The sequence below is a fragment of the Carcharhinus amblyrhynchos genome, chromosome 7, assembly GCF_965287045.1.
Source record: "Carcharhinus amblyrhynchos chromosome 7, sCarAmb.v2.hapA, whole genome shotgun sequence".
Classification (NCBI taxonomy): Eukaryota; Metazoa; Chordata; class Chondrichthyes; order Carcharhiniformes; family Carcharhinidae; genus Carcharhinus; species Carcharhinus amblyrhynchos.
In genome coordinates this window covers 9,961,174-9,983,579 of record NC_137330.1, presented here as the reverse complement: position 1 = coordinate 9,983,579, position 22,406 = coordinate 9,961,174, and the positions used below count along the sequence as shown (strand labels likewise).

Below are 22,406 nucleotides of genomic sequence, written 5' to 3'. Positions count from 1 at the left end.
TAATCTATGCTTTTGTTACTTATAAACCTGACAATTCCTATGCATTCCTTGCTGGCCTACCATATTTTACCCTCTGTAAACTTGAAGTCATCCAAAACTCTGCTGCCTGTGTCCTTGTAGCACCAAGTCCCATTCCATACTCACTGACCTGCACTGGTTCCCAGTTAAGCAAGATTTTTAACATTTTAAAATTCTCATCAGTGCTTCTAAATTCCTCTGTGGCCTCACTCATGCCTAACTCTGTAATCTTCATTAATTGCTTCAAACCTTATAATCAAACGAAGTAGCTGCATTCCACTATTTCTGGACTCCTGATCGACCCTGATTTTAATTGCTCCACAACTAGTAGCCATGCCTTCAGCTGCCTAGGCCTGAATTTATGGAACTTCATGCCTACACCTCTCTATTTCTTTAAAACCTATCTCCTTAACTAATTCCTTAGCCAGAAAGTTTCCACTATCCAAAGAGTCAGTAAGGAACACATCTCCACTGAGTCTGACTGGTCCTGCAGCCATTTTACACTCCATTGTACATTGATTGGCATTAGGCAGGACCTCCATCCCTCACACAGAAGGACATTGCACCTTGGAGATCTGTCAGCCAATCTGATTGGCCAACAGCTCTCCAATCCCTCCAGCAACACTGCTGCAGTGGCCGAAAGAAGAACTGACTGGTGCTGCCTGAGACTAGGTCCTGGGAACTGATGACCCAGGCAAACGTAGGGGTCCCCGGGACGGGGAGGGTAAGGAAGGTCTGGACGGATACAAGGGGGGCATTCAGGGTCTCGAGATAGGCTGGAGTGGAGTGAGGTCAGCAGGTCCTGGAGCCTTAAGGGAAGGGTGTCCAGCCATAAGATGACACCTGCAACCTTCCATCCTTTCTGACTCAAGACCTAACTATTTTTATATTCAAATTTCCTGACAGAACTTAAATCAGCCATGAGCCTAAAAATTGAAGCTGGGCAGGAAGCTGTCTTTAAGTGGCCAAACTTAAGGACAAGGATGAGTTTCCTATCAAAGTCCTTGCCTACTCCAATATAAAATCAAGGCAAGCGAGAACCTGGAGGGAATCCCATCCCTGCAATTGCATGTGCTCCTGAGGCGACCATGAAATTCTGGTCCTTATGTGGCATGGCATCAAATGTTGCTTTGTAATACTCCTGCATATAAAATAATACATCTTGAAACTAAGGGCAAAATTTCTCTCTCATGCTCATTTTATTGTAAAACAAATGAATGAAACTGGTGTAACTGCACTGATCTCAGAATTCCTACTGTGCTAAAATGGATTAAATGACCATTGACATAACAGATTGTTTCAATTTTATTTAGTTTACGTGAGTTTGTACAGCTGAGCTTTAGAATCAATTTAAAATGACAGTGGGGCAATTTTCTGGGGCCGCAAGCTTCAAGTGGGATTTACGACAGCCCATTGAATTGGGAATGATGACCAAAACGGGATTCTCGCCAAGCGTGAAACCCATTGTGAGTCTCCTGGCCTACTGCGCCAGCCCCAATCAGTTTCTCACCCAGAGCAGGTGAGAACTTGATGAATACTCATTCATATTCATTTAAATCTAATTACCAGGTTTGATGCCATATGCTCCCAGCCTCCAGATATGCTTTCATCACTGCCCCCCATTCCCTCCACAAAGCCTCCTGATATGCCAGTGGGAAGCCCAGCAGGCACCAATCAATACTAGTCCTTGGACCAGGCGCCTTGGACTCTGAGGGGGCTAAGTACTGTGCCCACATGACCCTCTGCCGCTGCTAGGCTGCAGAGGGGGTCCCAAGAATTGGGTGGCCTCAGGCTAGAGGTTGACCTTGGGACTGTCCTCTAGGATGGAGGTCCTGTGGCTGGAGGTCTTTTTCTTGCCTTAGGAAACTCTCAGCATGGTGATTTCTGGCAATTTTCTGTTAAAAATTTTCATTATTGTTTGTGTTCTGTGTTTTTGAAATGACTTGGTCACATTAACATCCCTGCCCTTGAACATCTGGAAGCCTTCAAAATCACAGCAACGCTCCATTCTACAGAAGGGATTGTTCTTGGTTGATTTCAGAAGCCCCAGGTGTGATCAGACCCCATCTGATTGGCAGGAGATGTCAGTTTCACAAGGAGGTTTCCCCTTTGTAGTCTGAATGAGCCAAAGACTAGAGTTGAACCTGGTCCCCCGGTGCTGTGATGCAACAGTGCTGCCCCTTTTTCTTTGTTCTGAAGATCATGGTGGGTCTTCTTCATTCTCTCATCAGGAATAGCATGCATGCACTGTTGGTAGCTTTATTCATAGAACAGACTGCCACCATTCTTCCTGCCACCCTACAATGCCCCCTGCATTGTGACACCCTAGCACTGACAATTGGCAGTTTGGCACTGCCATGGGTTGGGGCCTAAAGGATTGGGCTGAGTGGGGTGGGGCCTTTGGGTGACCCCATATGGCCATGTCTCTCTCTTGTGAGGGTGGGGGATGGGGCAGCTGATTTAGGGGATGGGTTTGGGTTACCCTTATGCCTAGGTGGTGGGAATGTGGGGGTCGGGTGGGGTGGGGAGTGAGTGACCCATGCATTTAGTGGTGGATGGAAGAGAGGTTACCTCCCAGTGGTGAAGGCTTGCAGGCGCTCCCTTGATTTGCAGAGTGTGGCCATGCCCGTGGTGGGGAAGGAGGCTTGTCAATTAACTCCAGGTACCCTTAAATTCTTGTGAAGGTGGCTGCCCAGCATGTATTTTATTGAGAATTTTTTCAAAGTCCAAAGATGTGCAGGTTAAGTTGATTGGCCATGCTAAATTGACCCTAGTGTCAGGGGGATTGATAGGGTAAATATGTAGGGTTACAGGAATAGGGCCTGGGTGGGATTGTGGTCGATGCAGACTCGATGGGCCAAATGGCCTCCTTCTGCACTGAAAAATAGGTAACTGTATCCCACCTGGCAAGTGCTGCCTGTGCCAACCAGAAACACTCTAGCTTTCCTGATGACGGCAACATTCAGTTTTTATTCTGGAATATCGGACCCAGTATTTAACTCCAGAACAAATCTGGCACAAAATCTTTTGTGGTATCATCACAGCTGGGACAGCAGAGTATGGAACCAAATGTTTTAAACACTTCCCTGATCATCCATTCTAATCCAAACCTCTGAGCTGCCAAAAGAATGATTGAAATTTAATTAAGAGCCCTAATTCTCTCAATAAAATAATAATTTTAAAAAGTTACCTTTCACTGTGGAATAAAAAGATTAAGGAGATACATGTTTTAATTTTAAAAATGACTAATAATTATATACCCCACATCCTTTCAAAACAAATATGTGAATAATAACTGGTGCTCATAAAGATGCATTCTATTGAGATTTTAATTTTATTTTGTCCTCATCCTCTTTGAAAATAAACAAAGATGGAGTATCTGCAAAACTGACTGGCCCAAAATTTGCCAGAAATTTCTGCCTTAAGAACATTCACCATTATTCCAATGTAGACATTCCAGGAAGTTATGGTGTCTATGACTTCCAGAGAAACTATTTCCGCTGTTCAGGGATCTCAACAGAATGGCATAACTATCTGGAACACTTGCACCACTTTACCATCGCCTCTCAACAAAAAAAATGGCCTGGATTTTGTAGTCAGTGATGAAAGAATGGCGCTAAGCTTCTTGTGGACTTTATGGAAGAATCACTGGACATCTGTTAAAGTTCAGCAAATTCTGCAGGAGACTTTTGATTTGATTTATTGTTGTCACATGTATTGGGATACGGTGAAAAGTATTGTTTCTTGCGCACTATACAAAGCATGTGGGTTCATAAAGTACATAGGGAAGAAGGAAAGGAGAGGGTGCGAATGTAATGTTACAGTCATAGCTAGGATTTAGAGATAGATCAACTTCATATGAAATAGGTCCATTCAAAAGTCTGATGACGGCAGGGAAGAAGCTATTCTTGAGTCAGTTGGTTTGTGACCTCGGATTTTTGTATCTTTTTCCGGACAGAAGGTGGAAAAGAGAATGTTCAGGGTGCATGGGATCCTTGCTTATGCTGGTTGCTTTTCCGAGGCAGCGGGAAGTGAAGACAGAATCAATGGATAGGACTCAACTATGAGAGAGGCTAATGTAGTGGTAATATTGCTGGACTAGTACTCCAGAGGACCAGTTGAATGTTCTAGGGATGTGAGTTCAATTCCCACTCTGGCAGCTGGTGGGATTTAAATTCAATTAATAAAATCTGGAATTGAAAGCTAGTATCAGTGATAATGACCAATTATTGATTGTTGTAAACTACGTTTGATTTACCAATGTCCCTTAAAGAAGGAAACTGCCACCTCTATATGACTCCAGTTCCACGACAATGTGGTTGATTTTTAATTGCTTTCTGAATAATTCTGTGAAGATGTGTCTAGGGCGGTGGATAGAGGAGAGCTGGTGGATGTGGTCTTTCTTGATTTTCAGAAGGCGTTTGACAAGGTACCTCACAAGAGGTTATTGCAGAAGGTAAGGGGGCATGGAGTTGGGGGTAGGGTGTTAGCGTGGATAGAGGATTGGTTGTCAAATAGGAGGCAGAGAGTGGGGGTCAATGGGTGCTATTCGGATTGGCGGTTGGTGACTAGTGGAGTGCCCCAGGGGTCGGTGCTGGGGCCTCAGCTATTTACCATTTATATAGATGATCTGGAGGAGGGAACCGAGTGTATGGTGTTGAAATTTGCTGATGACACCAAGATTGGTGGAACGGCAAATTGCGCGGAGGGTGTGGAGAGTCTGCAGAAGGATCTAGATAGGCTGGGCGAATGGGCCAGGAACTGGCAAATGGAATTTAATGTTGGCAAGTGCAAGGTGGTCCACTTTGGTAGGAATAATGGTAGGAAGGACTATTACTTACGTGGCGAAAAACTGCAGCAGGCGACGGTACAGAGGGACCTCGGGGTCCTTGTGCATGAGTCACAAAAACCCAGCCTGCAGGTGCAGCAGGTGGTCAGGAAGGCAAATGGGATGCTGGCCTTCATAGCGAGGGGGTTTGAATATAAAAGTAGGGAGGTCTTGCTGCAGCTGTATAGGGCATTGGTGAGGCCGCAGCTGGAGTACTGTGTGCAGTTTTGGGCGCCGCACTTATGCAAGGATATTTTGGCCTTGGAGGAGGTTTACTAGGATGATACCGGAGTTGAGGGGGTTGAGCTATGAGGAGAGGCTGAATAAACTAGGCTTGTACTCGTTAGAGTTTAGAAGAATGAGGGGAGATCTCACTGAGACATATAAGATGATGAATGGGATGGATAGGATAGAGGTGGAGAGACTCTTCCCGCTCAGAAAGGACAGTAGGACTAGGGGGCACAGCCTCAAGATAAAGGGGGGGCAGTTTAGAACGGAGTTGAGGAGGAACTTCTTCACTCAAAGGGTGGTGAATCTCTGGAATTCTCTGCCCGTTGAGGTGGTGGAGGCTGCCTCGCTAAATATATTTAAGACGCGGGTTGATGGGTTTTTGATAAGAGAGGGGATTAAGGGTTATGGGGAGAGGGTGGGAATGTGGAACTGAGCCATGACAGATCAGCCATGATCTTATTGAATGGCGGGGCAGGCTCGAAGGTCTAGATGGCCTACTCCTGCTCCTATTTCTTATGTTCTTATGTTCTTAAATTACACTCAGTTCAAAGGCAATAAGGAATGGGCAACAAATGCTGACCTTGCCAGTGATGCCCACATCTCATGAAGGAATAAAGGAAAAAACTGTACGATATCAGTGGGGTGCAGCAAATATCAGCTAAAAATGGTCAGGTTGGAACAACAAATTGCATTTATATTTTGTTTAATGGAGTAAGACACCCATAAAGAAACTGGTCTGATTTTTGTTCAATATTTTATATTTTTAACACTCACACCTCTGGGTGCAGGCTGAGAAAAATCTTCCCTTCACAGAGATTAATATGTGCAGCAACCTTTACCAAAAGTAGATTTGTGAGTGGATACAATAGTCACAAAAACAAAGGACTACCTAGGGAAAGAAATTGGCAATGATTCAAACATCTGTTTCATTTAAAAATTAAGAAAGCTCCATTATCTGTATCCTTAATTATTGCTACAGTCTTCTGGCTTGTGAAAGAACCTGAAATTCACCATCTGTTTCAACATATTGGTTGTGGCCAAGAGTAATAATTGAAGAATTTGTGAAATAAAGTTGATTTATTGAGACATCTTCCCATCAATTAGGTTACATAAAAAATGGGGTCCCATAGCATCGTGCAGTATCAGATTTATCAAAGTGTTTTGTACCTCAGCCTAAATTTTTATCATACTCAAGTGGGGATATCATTCATTATAGAAATTGGATCAATCCTTAATCAGAGATATTTAAGTAGTGCGTTATCCTTGCTACCTATACCTGTGTTTTCATTTTTGTCACAGCTTGGTATTCATAAATAGCCTATTTAGAAATATGCCATTTTTACTTTCATGGAGAATCATTGAATCTCTACAGTGCAGAAGGAGGCCATTTGGCCTATCAAGACTGCACTGACTCTCCGAAAGAGCATTATAACTGTGCACATTTATCATGGCCTAAGCCACCTAATCTACATATCTTTGTACACAATGCCCAGAATTTTACCGCCTCCCCACTCCAGAATTGGGTGGGCGAGGCTCACAGGACAGCATTCTCCGTTGGCCTCAGGGGGGATCTTATGAGCCTTGAGTGGGCGAGGGTATAAAATACCAGCCTATGGATCAATTTAGCATGGCCAATCCACCTAATCTGAACATCTTTGGACTATCTGGAGGAAACCCACACAGACACGGGCAGAATGTACAAACTCTAGACAGCTACTCTAGGTCGGAATTGATCCCAGGTCAAATGCTTGAGACCAATAAGTGTTAAAGATTAAGCAATGACATTTAGTTTCTTTTCATGATATTCTTTTTTTTTACTTTGATAAACTATAGTTAAATTCCACAGGATACAGATGACACTGAAGGCTGAAATGGATCATAATTTTTAGTTTGCTTGTACCAAGAGAGAAATTTTCAAGAAATGTTTCAGGAAGTTCAATCTGATTTCTTTCAGGGTGACAAAGGGAACAGAGGTGTCAAAGGAAATCAGGTAAATCGCACTATTCTCTTGATAATGCTGAATTAATTAATAGTTAAAATATTCTAATTAAACAAATATGAATGAAATTACAAAACAAAATCCATAATGCTAGTATGAAATGTGAGAAAAGAATCAAGGTGCAAAGGAAACTTGAGAATTTTATTTGCATATTATTGTAATGCACACCGCTACATGTTATTATTGTCACAATTTGAATTGTATCAATTGTTAAAAACTTGGAACATAAAATATTAAATGTGCTAACAGTGTCCAAGAATGCAACCAATTGTTCTGTGCCTTGGAATAAAATATGGGTGTAAAATAGAAAGTACCACATACGTGCAGCATATGCATTTTAGTGCTGTATAAGACAATAAGTACAGGTTAAATGGACATTTTAATTTAAAAATAACGAGGAGAATTTTCTGGCAGTGCTCGCCCCAAAACCAAAAAATCCCACCTGAGGTCCATGGTCTGCTCCTCGCCTGTTACAATACCCGTGATGGGCAGAGTGAGAAAATTTCATCCCAACATTTTACTCTTAAATACATTCTCAAGGAAAGCATTAAACATGTTTTAACATTTATTTATTAGTCACAAGTAAGGATTACATTACCACTGCAATTAAGTCACTGTGAAACTCCCTTAGTTGCCACACACCAGAGCCTGTTTGGGTCAATGCACCTAAACTAGAGAATTTATCTATTTTGACTAGAATACTTTTAATTTTAATGAAATAATCAAAATATTTGACACCATTCATTGAACAAAAATAGTTAAAATAGATAAGGGGCAATGAAAAAAACATGGAAAAGAAAGAGTTGACATACTGTAGATTATTTCATGTCTTAGGGTGAAGTGATTCATAGCCAATGAATTACTTTGAGATGTGGTCACTGTTGACTTATAGGAACATACAGCAACTAATTTGCAGAAACATTGCTATCTGCAGGATGTTGATTAGATATTGATACTTTGCATTAGTGTGTTGCTTGAATATTAACCAAGGACAGCCTAAGCTCTTAGCCTTTTTGTACATGTCAGCAATGCACCACCTGTGTAGACCTATGGCCCAGACCTGACACTGACTTCACTGTCCTAAACTGTTCCTTTACTTTTCAATGGGTGTCTCTATTATAAGTCCAACACTCTGTCTCAGCATGTTGCTCCTCTCTAAGATCCTTGAACCTTTCCCTGTGTAAGCATTCTTCGTAGCAAAAGCCACTAGCTTTCGGAGCGCTGCTCCTTCGTCAGGTAAGTGGGAGTTCTGTTCACAAACAGGGCATATAAAGACACAATCTCAATTTACAAAATAATGATTGCAATGCGAGTCTTTACAGGTAATCAAGTCTTAAAGATACAGACAATGTGAGTGGAGAGAGGGTTAAGCACAGGTTAAAGAGATGTGGATTGTCTCCAGCCAGGACAGTTAGTGAGATTTTGCAAGCCCAGGCAAGTCGTGGAGGTTACAGATAGTGTGACATGAACCCAAGACTCCGGTTGAGGCCATCCTCTTGTGTGCGGAACTCGGTTAACAGTCTCTGCTCAGCGACTCTGCATTGTCATGTGTCATGAAGGCCACCTTGGAGAACGCTTACCCAAAGATCAGAGGCCGAATGCCGTGACAGCTGAAGAGTTCCCCAACTTGCTTGGTGATTGTCAAGAGGTGTTCATTCATTTGTTGCCATAGTATCTGCATAGTCTCCCCAGTGTACCATGCCGCAGGACATCCTTTTCTGCAGCGTATCAGGTAGACAACGTTGGCCGAGTTACAAGATTATGTACCATGTACCTGCTGGATGGTATTCTCACGTGAGATGATGGCATCCATGTCAGTGATCTGGCATATCTTGCAGAGGTTGCTGTGGCAGGGTTGTGTGGTGTCGTGGTCACTGTTCTCCTGAAGGATGGGTAGTTTGCTGCAGATAATGGTCTGTTTGAGGTTGTGCGGTTGTTTGAAGGCATGAAGTTGGGTGTGGGGATGGCCTTGGCAAGGTGTTCATCTTCACCAATGACATGTTGAAGGCTCCGGAGAAGATGTCATAGCTTCTCCGCTCCGGGAAAGTATTGAACGACAAACGGTACTCTGTCCGCTGTATCCCACGTTTGTCTTCAGAGGAGGTTTTTTGCTGTGGCACATCAGAAGCTCTGACTGCCTCAACCAGGTTCCTGGGTTCATGTCACACTATCTGTAACCCCCATGACTTGCCTGGGCTTGCAAAATCTCACTAACTGTCCTGGCTGGAGACAATACACATCTCTTGAACCTGTGCTTAACCCTCTCTCCACTCACATTGTCAGTACCTTTAAGACTTGATTACCTGCAAAAACTCGCATTCCAACCATTATTTTGTAAATTGAGCTTGTGTTTTTATATGCCCTATTTGTGAACAGAACTCCCACTTACCTGATGAAGGAGCAGTGCTCTGAAAGCTAGTGGCTTTTGCTACCAACTAAACCTGTTGGACTTTAACCTGGTGTTGTGAGACTTCTTACTGTGTTTACCCCAGTCCAACGCCGGTATCTTCACATCATAAGCATTCTTCAACAGAGTCAAAATTGATTTGGGGCCTCAGCACAACCAAAGTAGTTGTATAAACATTAGTGAAAAATGCTGTCATTCCGGTGTTAATGATCTGGGTTCATGTAGTTTAGTTTTATGCTATTGTTCCAATGGAATTGTGTGATGTTCAGTGTCAGACTAACAGTGCTGATAATTGCTGCTGTAGGTGTTGAACCACATTCCTGATAAACAATGCTCCTCTGTTCTAAAATACTCGATCAGAAAGCAGGCTAATTGGCCTCTATATCCAGAGGCAACTCATAAAGTCCAGTCATCAATCTGGCTTTGATCTCGGCAGCTCCACCAATGCTGAACCCTCACCATCAATACATCTTTGCTTGAAGAAATACTGACTCATCAGTAAATAATGAATGTCAAGGCATGATCTTAAATTACTCTGAACCTATTCACTTACACAGAATTAAAATCAGGCCCAAAATATCTACACCTGAGCAGTTGACTGATGCAGCTCTATATGGATAGCCCATGCTATAGTGATTATTCTTTTGCTGAATTAGATTTTCTTGCTGTTTGGACAGCATATTAGACATTATTAGTTTTGAAACAAAATATTTATTTGTTTAAAAAAGTCATTAATGTAGTGCCTTTTGCAACCTCAGGATGTCCCAAAGAGCTTTACAGTCAGTGAAACATTTTTTGAAGTCTAATTGCTGTTACATTGTAGGGAACACAATTAAGCAGGATTCGCCAGCCTCGGCAAAGGACCCACAGGCATCCCAATGACCCGCAGAATGGGGCGATGGCCAAAAATCAGGATTCCCGACAGGCATCAAAGCAATCAGAATTCACATGACCTTCCCCGCCGACCCTGATCAGGTTCCTGTCAATAGTGAACAGCAGCCCAATAATTATGCAAGTTGACCCCCATTCACCAGCCCCTGGCCATGCATCCAGCCACCCAGTGGGGACAACACAGGGAGAGCTTTGTGATGGCAATCACAAGTACGGATATACCATGCTAGACCTAAGGGTCCAGGAGAGCTCCAACAACCCTTCAGAACAGAGGACCATCCTCCTACCAACCATTCAAATTACAGGTCAACCTCCTGACACCACACCGCACAGGCATGAGGGTGACCCGACCCACCCCCCTGCCCTCAGCCCTCACCCCTCAAACCTCCCACTCAGACTTCCTTCACCCTTAAATCACAGGTCAACCCCCCTTCACCACAGCGCACAGGCATGAGGGTGACCCGACCTCCCTTCCAGCCCCTACCCCCTCAAACATCCCACTCAGGCTTCCTTCACCCTCAGGTCCACACTGAGGCCTCCCCATTCAGGCCATACACCTTAGGAGTGCCAATGGTGCACTGGCACTAATATCCTGGCCTGGCACCTTGGGTCAAGAGAGGGATCAAGGAGCTAGGTACAATGGCCATTTGCTCCTCTGCCACTGCAGAGGATGGGTCCCTCAAGGATCCTGGGGATTTGTTGGGCTCAAGCTGGAGGAAAGGGGTTGACCTCACCACTTTCCCCTGGGATGGGAGTCGTGTGGTTGGCCCTCCCCTGCTAGCCCTGGCAAACTTGAAGACCATCCATGGCATGGTGATCTCGGGCAGCCCTGCGACCAACATCTGAATTCCTGCCTGTCAGCTGTGCAAATTCTGAAGTAGCCAAGTCACTTTAACCTCCATGTCCCCTGTCACCTGGCAGGATTTTAAACCATTGCAGCACTCCATTCTGCAGCCTCCCTATCTGAGTGGGGAAGGGGTCTGGGGTGGGGGGGGGAGGTGTGGCTGTGGTGTTTGCGATGGGAGAGGGGTTGAGTCGAGAAGAGGCTGAAGAAGGAGGGGGGCTGTTGGGAGTCTGAGAGCAGAGGAAGGCTGAGGGGGGCCTGAATGGGTGATGTTATGAGGGAGTGGGTTGAGTGGGGGTCTGATGGTTGAGGGGGGCACAGAGAGCTCCGGGTGTCTGAGATGGGAGGGGGGCTGTGGGAAGAGGGGAGTGAGGGAGGAGGGAGGCTAAGGAGGATTGAGTGACAGTTTAACGGGGAGGTGGCTAAGGTAGGAGAGGAGCTGAGGGGGGTCTGAAAGAAGGGGAAGGCTGAGGGGGACTTGAATAGGTGGTGTTAAGGAGAAGTGGGCTGAGTGGGGTTCTGAAAGGGGAGGGGGCCTCAAGGAGGGTGTCGGGTCAGATCACCTTCATTCCTGCATGGTATGGGTGTAGTGGCCCCTTATTTGAGTGTTGTGGGGGGAAGATGCCCCTCATTTTTGAGGAGTTGGTGGTGCTCCCCTGGACATTCAGAGTGCAGCATGCCAGGTCCATGACAGTGATGATCCACACCAAAGCCCACCCAGTACATTTCCTGCTGGGGGGTTGGGTCCATGTGGAGAGGCTGGTGAATGGGCTCTCACCCCTGCTAGTTGATATATATTAATCTGATTGACACTCATTCTCAGCAGGAACCTCACTGGGATTGGCAGGGTAGGTTGGGTGAATCCCTAACGCCCAGCAGGAATCACAATTTTAGCCCCAAAGCCCAATTCAGTGGGCAATCAGGATTCCCGGTATCGGCGAATGGAGCCAATGGATACCCCTCCACCTCCAAGGATGTTTTATTAGTTTATTTATTAGTGTCTGAATGATGCAATGATGTTACGTGAAAATTCCCTAGTCACCAAACTCTGGCATCTGTTTGGGTACACTGAGGGAAAATTTAGCATAGCCAATTCAGACTGTGGGAGGAAACCAGAGCATCTGGAGGAAACCCATGCAGACACAGGGAGAATGTGCAAACTCCACACAGTGACCTAAGCAGAGAATCAAACCCGGATCTCTGGCAGCAGTGCTAACCATGTGCCACCATGTTTCAGTTCCCAAGTCACATTGTAATCTCGCCAATAAGTTTCCAATTTAACTGCCAAACCTAATTGCAAACCAATCGACTGGCAAGAGCATTTTCTCATAAAGAAAGATTGCATTGCCTTGCGGTTTCCAAGATTCTAAAAGAATCTTCTCTAAGTGAGCCACAGGCAAGCCCCTTCTTTCTCAAAGGTGATTGTAAAAGAGGTGGGGATGATGAGGAAACTCTTGTTTCCCAGCAATGCCAGGCAGCTTGTCAATCACTCCATCTAGAATGTGTGGAGATGCAGTTTCAAGGTCACCAGGCCAGCACCAATGCAATAATGTTTCACTGCGAGGTTAAGAACTGCACTTTATTTATTCTTCTCTCTTGAACCCATAGCAGAAGTGCTTCAATGCTCCTCTCATTCCTCAACCAATCCTCCATCCAGCACTATGAACAATTCCCTCCCTTCTATCACAAGACAAAATTCTGCTACTTCCCATTCTCATTACAAACACACATTTACTACTGACCAAGATTAATTTTATTCTTGGCTTCCCAACCTTTGCTCTGCCAGTTTGAATTTACAAACTCCATTATTCAAACGCTTCAAGAATATGACTACTGCATTGTGATTAACCAAATTGTATTTGTTGTTTCCAGAAAATGTGGCTAATTAATCCTTTGAAAAAAGAGCAGAAATACATAGGGCATGACTTTTGAAGTCAATATTCTATAACTTACAGTTTGAGCAACAGAGCCAAGATAACTGTTCATGGCAGTACATTCTGGTGATGTCCGAATAGATATTTTAAGATTTTGTTTTCAGACAGTTCACACTGTTTGGAAGTAATCCACATGCAGCTTGTACTGCAGCTGTCTAAACCCAGACTGTTAGAAACAGCATTGCAAAGCAAGCATTCACAAGGACAAATACATGACTGGATTCATCCTTTGTGGATGTGTTGGACTGAAATTGCTGTATTTCAGACTAAATATGTTTTTGCTTTTTCTCCTGCAAATTATTTCATTTTTGTAGTATTCCCATTTTTGACAAAGTATTAAAACATCTAAATCTAATTTTCATGGCAGTTTTTCAATGTAAACACTTTACTTTCCAAAGAAAACATAGCAATTACGATAATGTATACCATTCCACACCTAATGTAAGTTACGATAATGCATAACCATTGCAAACCTAGCCTAAGTGACATATTGTTAGGAAATAGATATAGTTTTAAGTAAGATATATTTATATTTGTGCATGTTGGGTATAGTCTACTGCTTTACTTTGTAGTTTCATTTTTAAAAGATGCCTGTAAGTCTGCAGGTTTATTTAGATACCTGCCTTTTAATGAAGATTTTATGACATCAGAGCAAACATGGTACAAAAAAACAGGGTTGTTACCTAGCAACCAGGGCCCACACAAAAAAGCAGAAGCAGTTTGAGTCAGTTGGAACAAGGTAACACAGAAGCAAAGAGCTTTTCAAAGGAACTGCCAGAACAGGGATGAAGAGAGGCTACAGAGACCAAGCCCCAGACTAAAGAACAGGAAAATATCAGAAACCAGATAATGGGACAGAAGAAAGTTCCAAGAAGACTGTAAAGTAAAAGGAATAAAGAACAGGAATCTGAAAAAAAGGTCCTGTTCGGTGAACTCAAGAGAGGTTCCCCATTAAAAGAAAGGGCTGCAAGGAGCAGATCTGGGATAATGTGGCTTTGCAAGAAACCAGAGAACCAAGGTTGGTGACTCCTTATTATGTGCCTGTGGAACACTCGTGCTTTGTCGGCATGCCAGCTTATCTAAAGATTGCATGGAAGAGGAAGTTGAATGCATATGGCATTCCAGGGCACAGGAATATCTCAAGTAGATGTTGAAATCCTGGAGGGGGATCCTTGGTGAAGACACCTAAGAGAAAGCTTAATTTTGGAGAAGAATACAAAGCATGTTCTTTGAGAGCAAAGATTGGAAACTCTCACGTGAAAAACAGAATTTCAATCAGACGAGTTGGCTAATAGCGTGACAAGCATTTGGGGGGATTTAATGAGAAATCTATAGAAGTTGTTTGTGTGGCATCTGTCACTCAGTTTCAGAATGTGGGGTGTCTGACCATCATTCACCTATTGATTTACATGACCTTGTACATTCTATGAACATTAGATATAAGATAGATTTTGTCACTTGTATTATCCTTACAACTTCACATATATCTGTAAAGGTATAGTGGAGTGAAGGAGTAATGTAATATAGTTCATCTGTTCTTACTTAATAAATGTTTTTTCTTTGTTAAACATTCGTCAGCTGGCTCCTGTTCAGTAGCCACCTTCCATGTATCTAAACAACAGATAAAAGTCAGGAGCTTTTTGTCTATCCACCGTGGGATCTGACTTGGCCAGTGGTAACAGCGGCTAGGATCACAATATATATTATAAACTTTAACCCTAGCAGAAATGTGTCACTTATGTTACAATGTAAAAAACTGAATGACCAGATAATCATATGGGCCATGAACTGGGTAGCCTGGCCTGTGCATTTGAATTGCTAATACGCATTTTCAGCACATAATGCTCAACACCACTAAACAGTAAAATGTGTCCACACGTTTCTGTCTATCTCTTCCTTAAATTTAATCAATATCACAGCATCCACCACATTCTGGGGTACTGAATTCCACAAATTCACTACTCTTTCAGAGAAGTAATTTCTCCTCATCTCAGTTTTAAATCTGCTACCTCTGATCCTAAATCTAAGATGTCTTGTTCTAGATTGCCCCACAAGAAGAAGCATAGGCCCCATGTCTACTTTGCTAATACCTTTTATCATTTTATATACCTCAATTAGATCTTCTCTCATTCTTCTAACCTAAACAAGCCTAAACTGATCAATCTCACTTCCTAAGACAAATCCCTCATCTCTAGAATCAATCGACTGAACCTCCTCTGAGCTGCTTCTGACGCCACTGCATTTTTTCTCAAATAAGGGAGCCAAAACGGTACACAGTGCTCCAGGTGCGGTCTCATCAATACTTTGTGTAGTTGCAACAACACTTCCCTACTTTTATACTCTATTCCTTTAGTGAGAAATGCCAAGATTCCATTTGCTTACTTAATGCTGCTGAATACCAGTTTTCTACTACTCATGCACAAGAATACCCAGATCCCTCTGCACCTCAACACTCCAATGTCTCTCTCCATTTAGATAATGAGTTGCCTTTCCATTTTTCGATCAAGATGGATAACCTCATATTTATCCATGTTAAACTCCATCTGCCACATTTTTTCCCACTCATTTAATGTATCTACATAAATCTGTAAATTTCTTACTTCCTCATTGCAATTTCCAATTCCCCCTACTTTAGCATCATCTGTAAATTTGGCTATATACCTTCTATCCCTGTATCCATTGGTATAAATTTTAAATAGTTGGGGCTTGAGGACTGGACCTTGGCGCATCCCACTGGTTGCTAACCAGAAAAAAGACCCATTTCTCCCAACTCTCTGTCTTCTGTCAGTTAGCCAGTCTTCTATCCAAGCTAATAAATTAACCCAACCCCATATGATCTTATCTTGTACTTTAACCTTCTGTGTAGCAAATACCTTCCTGAAGTCCAGATATATTACATCTGTAGTGGGTTGAGGGGGACCCATTACCACTTTGCTTGTTACATCTTTGAAGAACTGTAGCAAATTAGTCAAACGCGATTTACCCTGGTTGTTTCAATGAGGCGTTGTCTCTCTATCATTATTAATACAGAATGCTGGCCCCAGAATGACAGTTCAGAGATGCTGGAAAATAAACATTCTAGTTCAGTGCCATGTGATTTTAAGAGTATGCAACATAGAAGATGTGGCCATTCAATTTTAACACAGGTGGCTTTTGTTTCTTCAGCCTGCCCTGGCTGGATGTCAAGGGAAATGCCTGGGCAGGTCTGTAATACATCCTGTTTCCAGACCCTGAAATGGGGCTGGCAGATCTCCCACACCCCACTCCATGACTGCCAGACTATCCCTTCCTCTCTCCAACTGACACTGTGGAACTACCCAACTGCACATCTCTCACATGAAACACAGGACAGCAGTATAAATTCCAGGGCAATCACGTAAAATATAGGACGGTTGGTTGCTTGGGTGGAAGCTCAAGAAAGTCTGCAACCTGATAACATAGGTAATGTTCAATAAGCAGCACGTGAGCATGCAGAAAAATGGAGAGCATTAGTTTGGTATCAGACCTTGGTGACACAGAGGCAACGCTGCAGCATAATGGTTAATGCTGCTGCCTCACAGCACCAGGGACCAGGGTTCAGTCCCCAGCTTGGGTCATTGTCTGTGCGGAGTCTGCATATTCTTCCCATGTCTCTGTGGGTTTCCTCAGGATGCTCTGATCTTCTCCCACAGGCCAAAGACATGCTGGTTAGGTGCATTGGCCATGTTAAATTGTCTCTCAGTGTCCCGGACAGGTTCCAGAGTGTGGTGACAGTGGAATTTTCACAGTAACTTCATTGCAGTGTTAATGTGAGCCTACTTGTGACACTAATAAATAAACTTGAAACACAGAGCTCAGGAGATCACAGAGAGACGACAGTGTCTAGACCGGTTAGTTTCCAGTTAAATCATCTGTTCCCAGTAAATCACAACCAGAAACAGCCAGTTTGGCTGTCAAGATCAGGCACCAACTAATTTCCATTTGGATTTCCCAGTTGTTCATGTTGCATACAGGTTATTCCAGTTACATGCCAGTTTGAAACATTTGCAGTTTTCAACCAGTTTCACTAGACTTTTCCTTCTGAGAGTTCCTTGCAAAGAATTTGAGGGAGTAAAATTCTTTCCTGGCATCGACTCCAGTGAGGTCTAGCAGTGCTGTGTAATGGGCAAAAATGACAGGCAGTTTTGGTTGCGGGCCATCTGTGATTTTCCCTGGCAACGGGTCAGTACAAGTGAGCCCAAACAACAGCATCTGTCACTCACTAGTGACATGTAATTCATGCCATTAGTGTTGATACCAACCTCGCTCCCTTTCTGTTGATTTTGCTGGCAAAACAGTGCCAGTAAGAGCAGATGAGGTGAGAAAGCAGGAGCGAACCCAATTTTTCGCCTCTCATGCTATTTTACTGACTGGCCCCACTGGTCGATCGGCATGGCAAGCAGGTAAGATTGCACACTCGGTTTCCACTAGTGGAGACCAGGTGCCATGGCCATGCCAGAGGGATCGGAGGACATTGAAGCCTCCAGGTGCTCAGGGGCATGGCTAGGCAGTGCCCATCTCGTGCACTGGCAGTGCCATTGGTCACTGTAAGTGTGACAGCACAGTGCCAAAGGGTTGGGACCAGAGTGGGTCTGGCACCTGCGTGGGGCTATGATGGGGGTGTCTTGGACGGGAGATATAACTGGGGGTTATAATGGGTGCCTATGTACAGAGGGTCCATACAGGGGGTAGAGTTTGTGCAGGGGTAGATCGTGATGGGAGTCATGATGGGGGGGCATGTCAGGGGTCTGCACAGAGGGGCATGTCGTGAGTCACCAGGAGACCCATCAGGAGTGCTCTGATATTCTGATACCAGTGTCCCATGTCAGTGGGGGGCGGGGGGGGGGGGGGGGGGGGGTGGAAATTGGAAAATGCCACCAATGAGCGGGGGAGGTTCCCAATGCCCATAGGTGATAGAAGGAGGTCTCCCAGTTCACCGGCAGATTGGGGCGCCCTAGCGAAATGGTGCCCAAGCACTCTAAAACCAATTCCACCACGTGTTAGCTTCCCCTCCTTTGCCAGCACCAACTCCCAAAGGAGGGGAAGCTAACACATGGTAGAATTGGCTTCAGAGTGCTTGGGCACCATTTCGCTAGGACGCCCCAATCTGCCGGTGAACTGGGAGACCTCCTTCCACCACCTATGGACATTGGGAGCCTCCCCCCATCATTGGTCGCATGTTCAAATCTCCCCACACTGACACGGGACACTGGTATCAGAGCACTCCTGATGGGCCTCCTGGTGACTCCTGACAACTCCTTTCTGGGAGTTGGTGCTAGCAGTTGTCCAGAAAAGTGGTGGAGTGTCGGAAGATTGCGACATTCTGATGCTTGTATGCCTTGTGACATTATATTAGAATTATATTAGAAAATTCTGTCTTTGATATCTAAGCAGTTCTATTTAAAATGTTTTCCTATTTGAATGTTTTTGCACTGACAGTTAATTGGTTAAAGTATAATTTTGATGTTTTCATCCAAATTAGCTATTGAAGTCAGTAAATGTATCATACAAGTAAATAATCTTAATTGTATGATACATTTGCTGACATAGATCTTCTTAGTAATACTGATTTCTATTTCTGTTGAAAGGGTGACAGGGGTGTAACAGGAGAGCGAGGAATGCCAGGACTACAGGTAACTTCTAATCCATATATTTCCCTTTGCTTGTAATGTATGTCATTTTGCATATCTATATACAGCATCATATTAAAGTGTTTTTGACTTAGATTTGTTTAAAATTTGCATGCAAAATAGCAAAAAAACTCACACAATGTTCAAGGTAATTACAGAAGTAAAATACTGCAGATGCTAGAAATCTGAAATAACGTTTTCTGTTTTTACAGCAGCTTATATTTATATAGCACCTTTAATGTAATAGAATGCCCAAGACACTTCACTGGATCAATACTTTTTGTAATTCATCCCTGGGACGTGGGCCTCACTGTTTAGGATTTATTGCTGTTTGCCAGTTGCCCCTCAGAGGGTGGTGGTGAGCTGCCTTCTGAACTGCTGCAGTCCCTGAGTTGTAGGTGCACTTGCAGTGCTGGTAGGGAAGGAATTCCAGAATTTTGTCTCAAGACAGTGAAGGAACAGTAATATATTTCCAAGTCAAGAAGGTGAGTGGCTTGGAGGGGAGCCTACAAGAGATGGTATTTCCAGCATCTGCTGCCCTTGTCCTTCTAGTGGTTGTTAGTTTGGAAGGTGCTTCTTAAGAAACCTTGGTGAGTTCCTGTAGTGTGTATCTTGTAGCTGGTACATACGGCTGCCACTATTCATTGGTGGTGGAAGAATTGAACGTTTGTGGAAGAGGTTGCAGTAAAGTAGTGAGTTATTCGCCCCAGGGCTTCTAGCCTTTGACCTGCTTTAGTATTTATATGGCTAGTCCAGTTCAGTTTCTGGTCAGGGTGATAGTGGAGAATTCTGTGATAATGTCAAGGGATGATAGTTAGATCATCTCCTGTTGAAGATGGTCATTGCCCGGCAAGTGTGTTGCACAAATTTTACATCATTTGTCAGCCCAAGCCTGGATATTGCCCAGGTCTTGCTGCCTTTGGAGATGAACTTCTTCAGTATTTGACAAGTCACAAATGGTGCTGAACACTGTGCAATTATCAGTGAACTGCCTACTTCTGACCTTATGATGGAAAGAAGGTCATTGATGAAGCAGCTTTAGATGGTTGGGCCTATTATAAACACAGATAAAATATCAAGCCATATAAGGCAGCATTATGGCAGAAGGCCAAAAGTTTGGTCAAAGGAACATCATAAAAGACGAGGCCACGATTTAATCCAGAAGTCATGGGGCTTTTCCCATGTTTCTCACAAACGTTGAGAAAGGCCGGGTTGCTCCGACGTGGGACGCCATGACACAATTTTGCGGTTCAGGAAATTAGTTGCCCCACGAAGGAGGATATCCCACCTGCAAGAGCTGCCAGCCTATCAGAGTGCAAGCAACTCCTAAGGCTCAGCAGCTCCATCATGAGCAGTGGCCACTCATTAGACTGCACCCGTCCTGAACCCAGCATCAACGGAAGCTTAGGTAAATGGCACAGGCTCACTCAGGCAGGCCCTAGTGTGAGGCCGGGGTTTGGAGTATGGGGGTGGGGACAAAGATCCTGAAGCCATTGGGGGACAATGCAGATTCAGTCTTTTCTGCTGGGTGTCCTCTGCACACAACCCTGCCACAGCAACCTCTGCAAGACATGCCGGATCATCGACATGGATACCATCACACGTGAGAATACCATCCACCAGGTACATGGTAAATACTCTTGCAACTCGGCCAACATTGTCTACCTGATACGTTGCAAGAAAGGATGTCCCGCAGCATGGTACACTGGGGAGAGCATGCAGACGCTACGACAACGGATGAATGAACATCGCTCGACAATCACCAGGCAAGACTGTTCCCTGCCTGTTGGCGAACACTTCAGTGGTCACGGGCATTCAGCCTCTGACCTTCGGGTAAGCATTCTCCAAGGCGGCCTTCACGACACACGACAGCGCAGAGTCGCTGAACAGAGACTGATAGCCAAGTTCCGCACACGTGAGGACGGTCTCAACAGGGATCTTGGGTTCATGTCGCACTATCTGTAACCCCCGTGACTTGCCTGGGTTTGCAAAACCTCACTTACTGTACTGTCTGGAGACAATACACATCTCAGTAACCTGTGATCAGTGCTCCTTCCACTCACATTGTCAGCCACTTCAGGTCTTGAACAGCAGGTTAGGTGTAAGGATTCGCATTCTAATCAGTAATCTCTAAACTGTCTGTGCTTTATATGCTCTGTCTGAGGCCAGAACTCTCCATTCACCTGACGAAGAGGGAAACCTCGAAAGCTTGTGAGTCTATTATCAAATAAATCGGTTGGACTAAAACCTGGTGTTGTCAGACTTTTTACTGTGTTTACGCCAGTCCAACGCCGGCATACCCACATCATGTCCTCTGGGAGGCATGGGATGCCTGAACAAGAGGGAACATTCTCAAAATCAGGTCTTGCCATGTGGTTGGCACCGCACCACAACTGGTAAAACACCAGCAGCAGTATGAAGAGGCACTTAATTGGCCTACCACAAGCACAATTGAGCCACCTACTTAGCCGACTAAGATTTTGCCCACGTCAGAGGAGCTCACCAAGTAAACCCTGGTGGCAACCCCCCCATCAGACTTTCAAGGAGGGAAGAGACCTTCCTTAATGAGTACGCGATGGCCCACAGAGAAATCATTGTTGTGAACGTCTATCACCCCCATGGCAAAAGAGTACCTCATGCCCTCAGTGACCCCTATCCTTCTCTGATTGCTGCGGTCTGCTTGCTTTGCCCAGGCATCCCCCAATCTCACTTATTTGCCTTCAAGAGTGTCTCAGAAATTGACGGGCTCTCTCCTTGGTGCTGAGATTATTGAGCTGCCAGCTCACAGATTGGCTGAACAACTCTTGAAGGTGAGCCAGCGTGATGGCAGCCACTTTATTTTGCTGCCTGTAAAATGTTGCCCCTGAGTCCTGGCTGGCCAAAGGGGCCTTGCCTCCAGTTACGACACTAACGGTGGGACTTTTGGGTAGCATAAAATTGAGCCCCGAGGTTGTGAACAGTCAGGTTTGGTCTCAGACATTTGTCAAGATGAGAAATAGAGTTGGTCACTAGGGAGTGAATACCTGCTTTTGGATGTTGTAGCCATGGAATACATTAGCTGAGAAATAGGGACTGTAATAATCTTAGCAAGGCCAATCTGCCGTCACCATCACCCTTTATCTACAATGTGCTCAAAGTGCCACTCAGTGGCTGCAGTTTACAGATCAGCACACAAATCTTTCAGTTGCTGGCCTGAGTGGAGCCAGCTGATTTTAAACCCCATATTGGGCAAGCCGTCACTTGCCTAACAGGAGAGCTCATATTCTAACAGGCCCATAGGAGGTCCTGTGATGATCCCCCCGGGTCAGCATAAAATCCCTCCCCTCTCAAGCCTGTTTCTTTCCCAGCACAGGAGGGTCTTTTCTGCCACTTAGTGATTAGACTGAGGGAGGACTGGATCAAGAAGTGTGAAACAGATTGGAGACCTTCACTTCCAAAGGGAAGACCATAAAGCCATTGACACTGGTACTTCCTGAGGTCTTCATTTAGGGCACTGATCTCCTCGCTTCCATCTCGGAATCCGTGTCCTCATCACCTGGGGTTGACATTTTGTGGTGGTTTGATGCTGGCAGTGGTCATCCCCCTGACTGGTAATGAGACCTGCGC

At 44.5% G+C, this 22,406-nt stretch overlaps 1 protein-coding gene across 1 annotated transcript in view; it reads left to right on the top strand.

The window, feature by feature from the left end:
• LOC145345346 (uncharacterized) overlaps positions 1 to 22,406 on the top strand; it is a 197,781-nt gene that overhangs the window by 145,693 nt on the left and 29,682 nt on the right. Inside the window, exons 21-22 of the mRNA XM_080193161.1 lie at positions 7,032 to 7,067; positions 18,759 to 18,803. Of these exons, the coding sequence (XP_080049287.1) occupies positions 7,032 to 7,067; positions 18,759 to 18,803 (81 nt within the window). The remainder of the gene's footprint in view (positions 1 to 7,031; positions 7,068 to 18,758; positions 18,804 to 22,406) is intronic.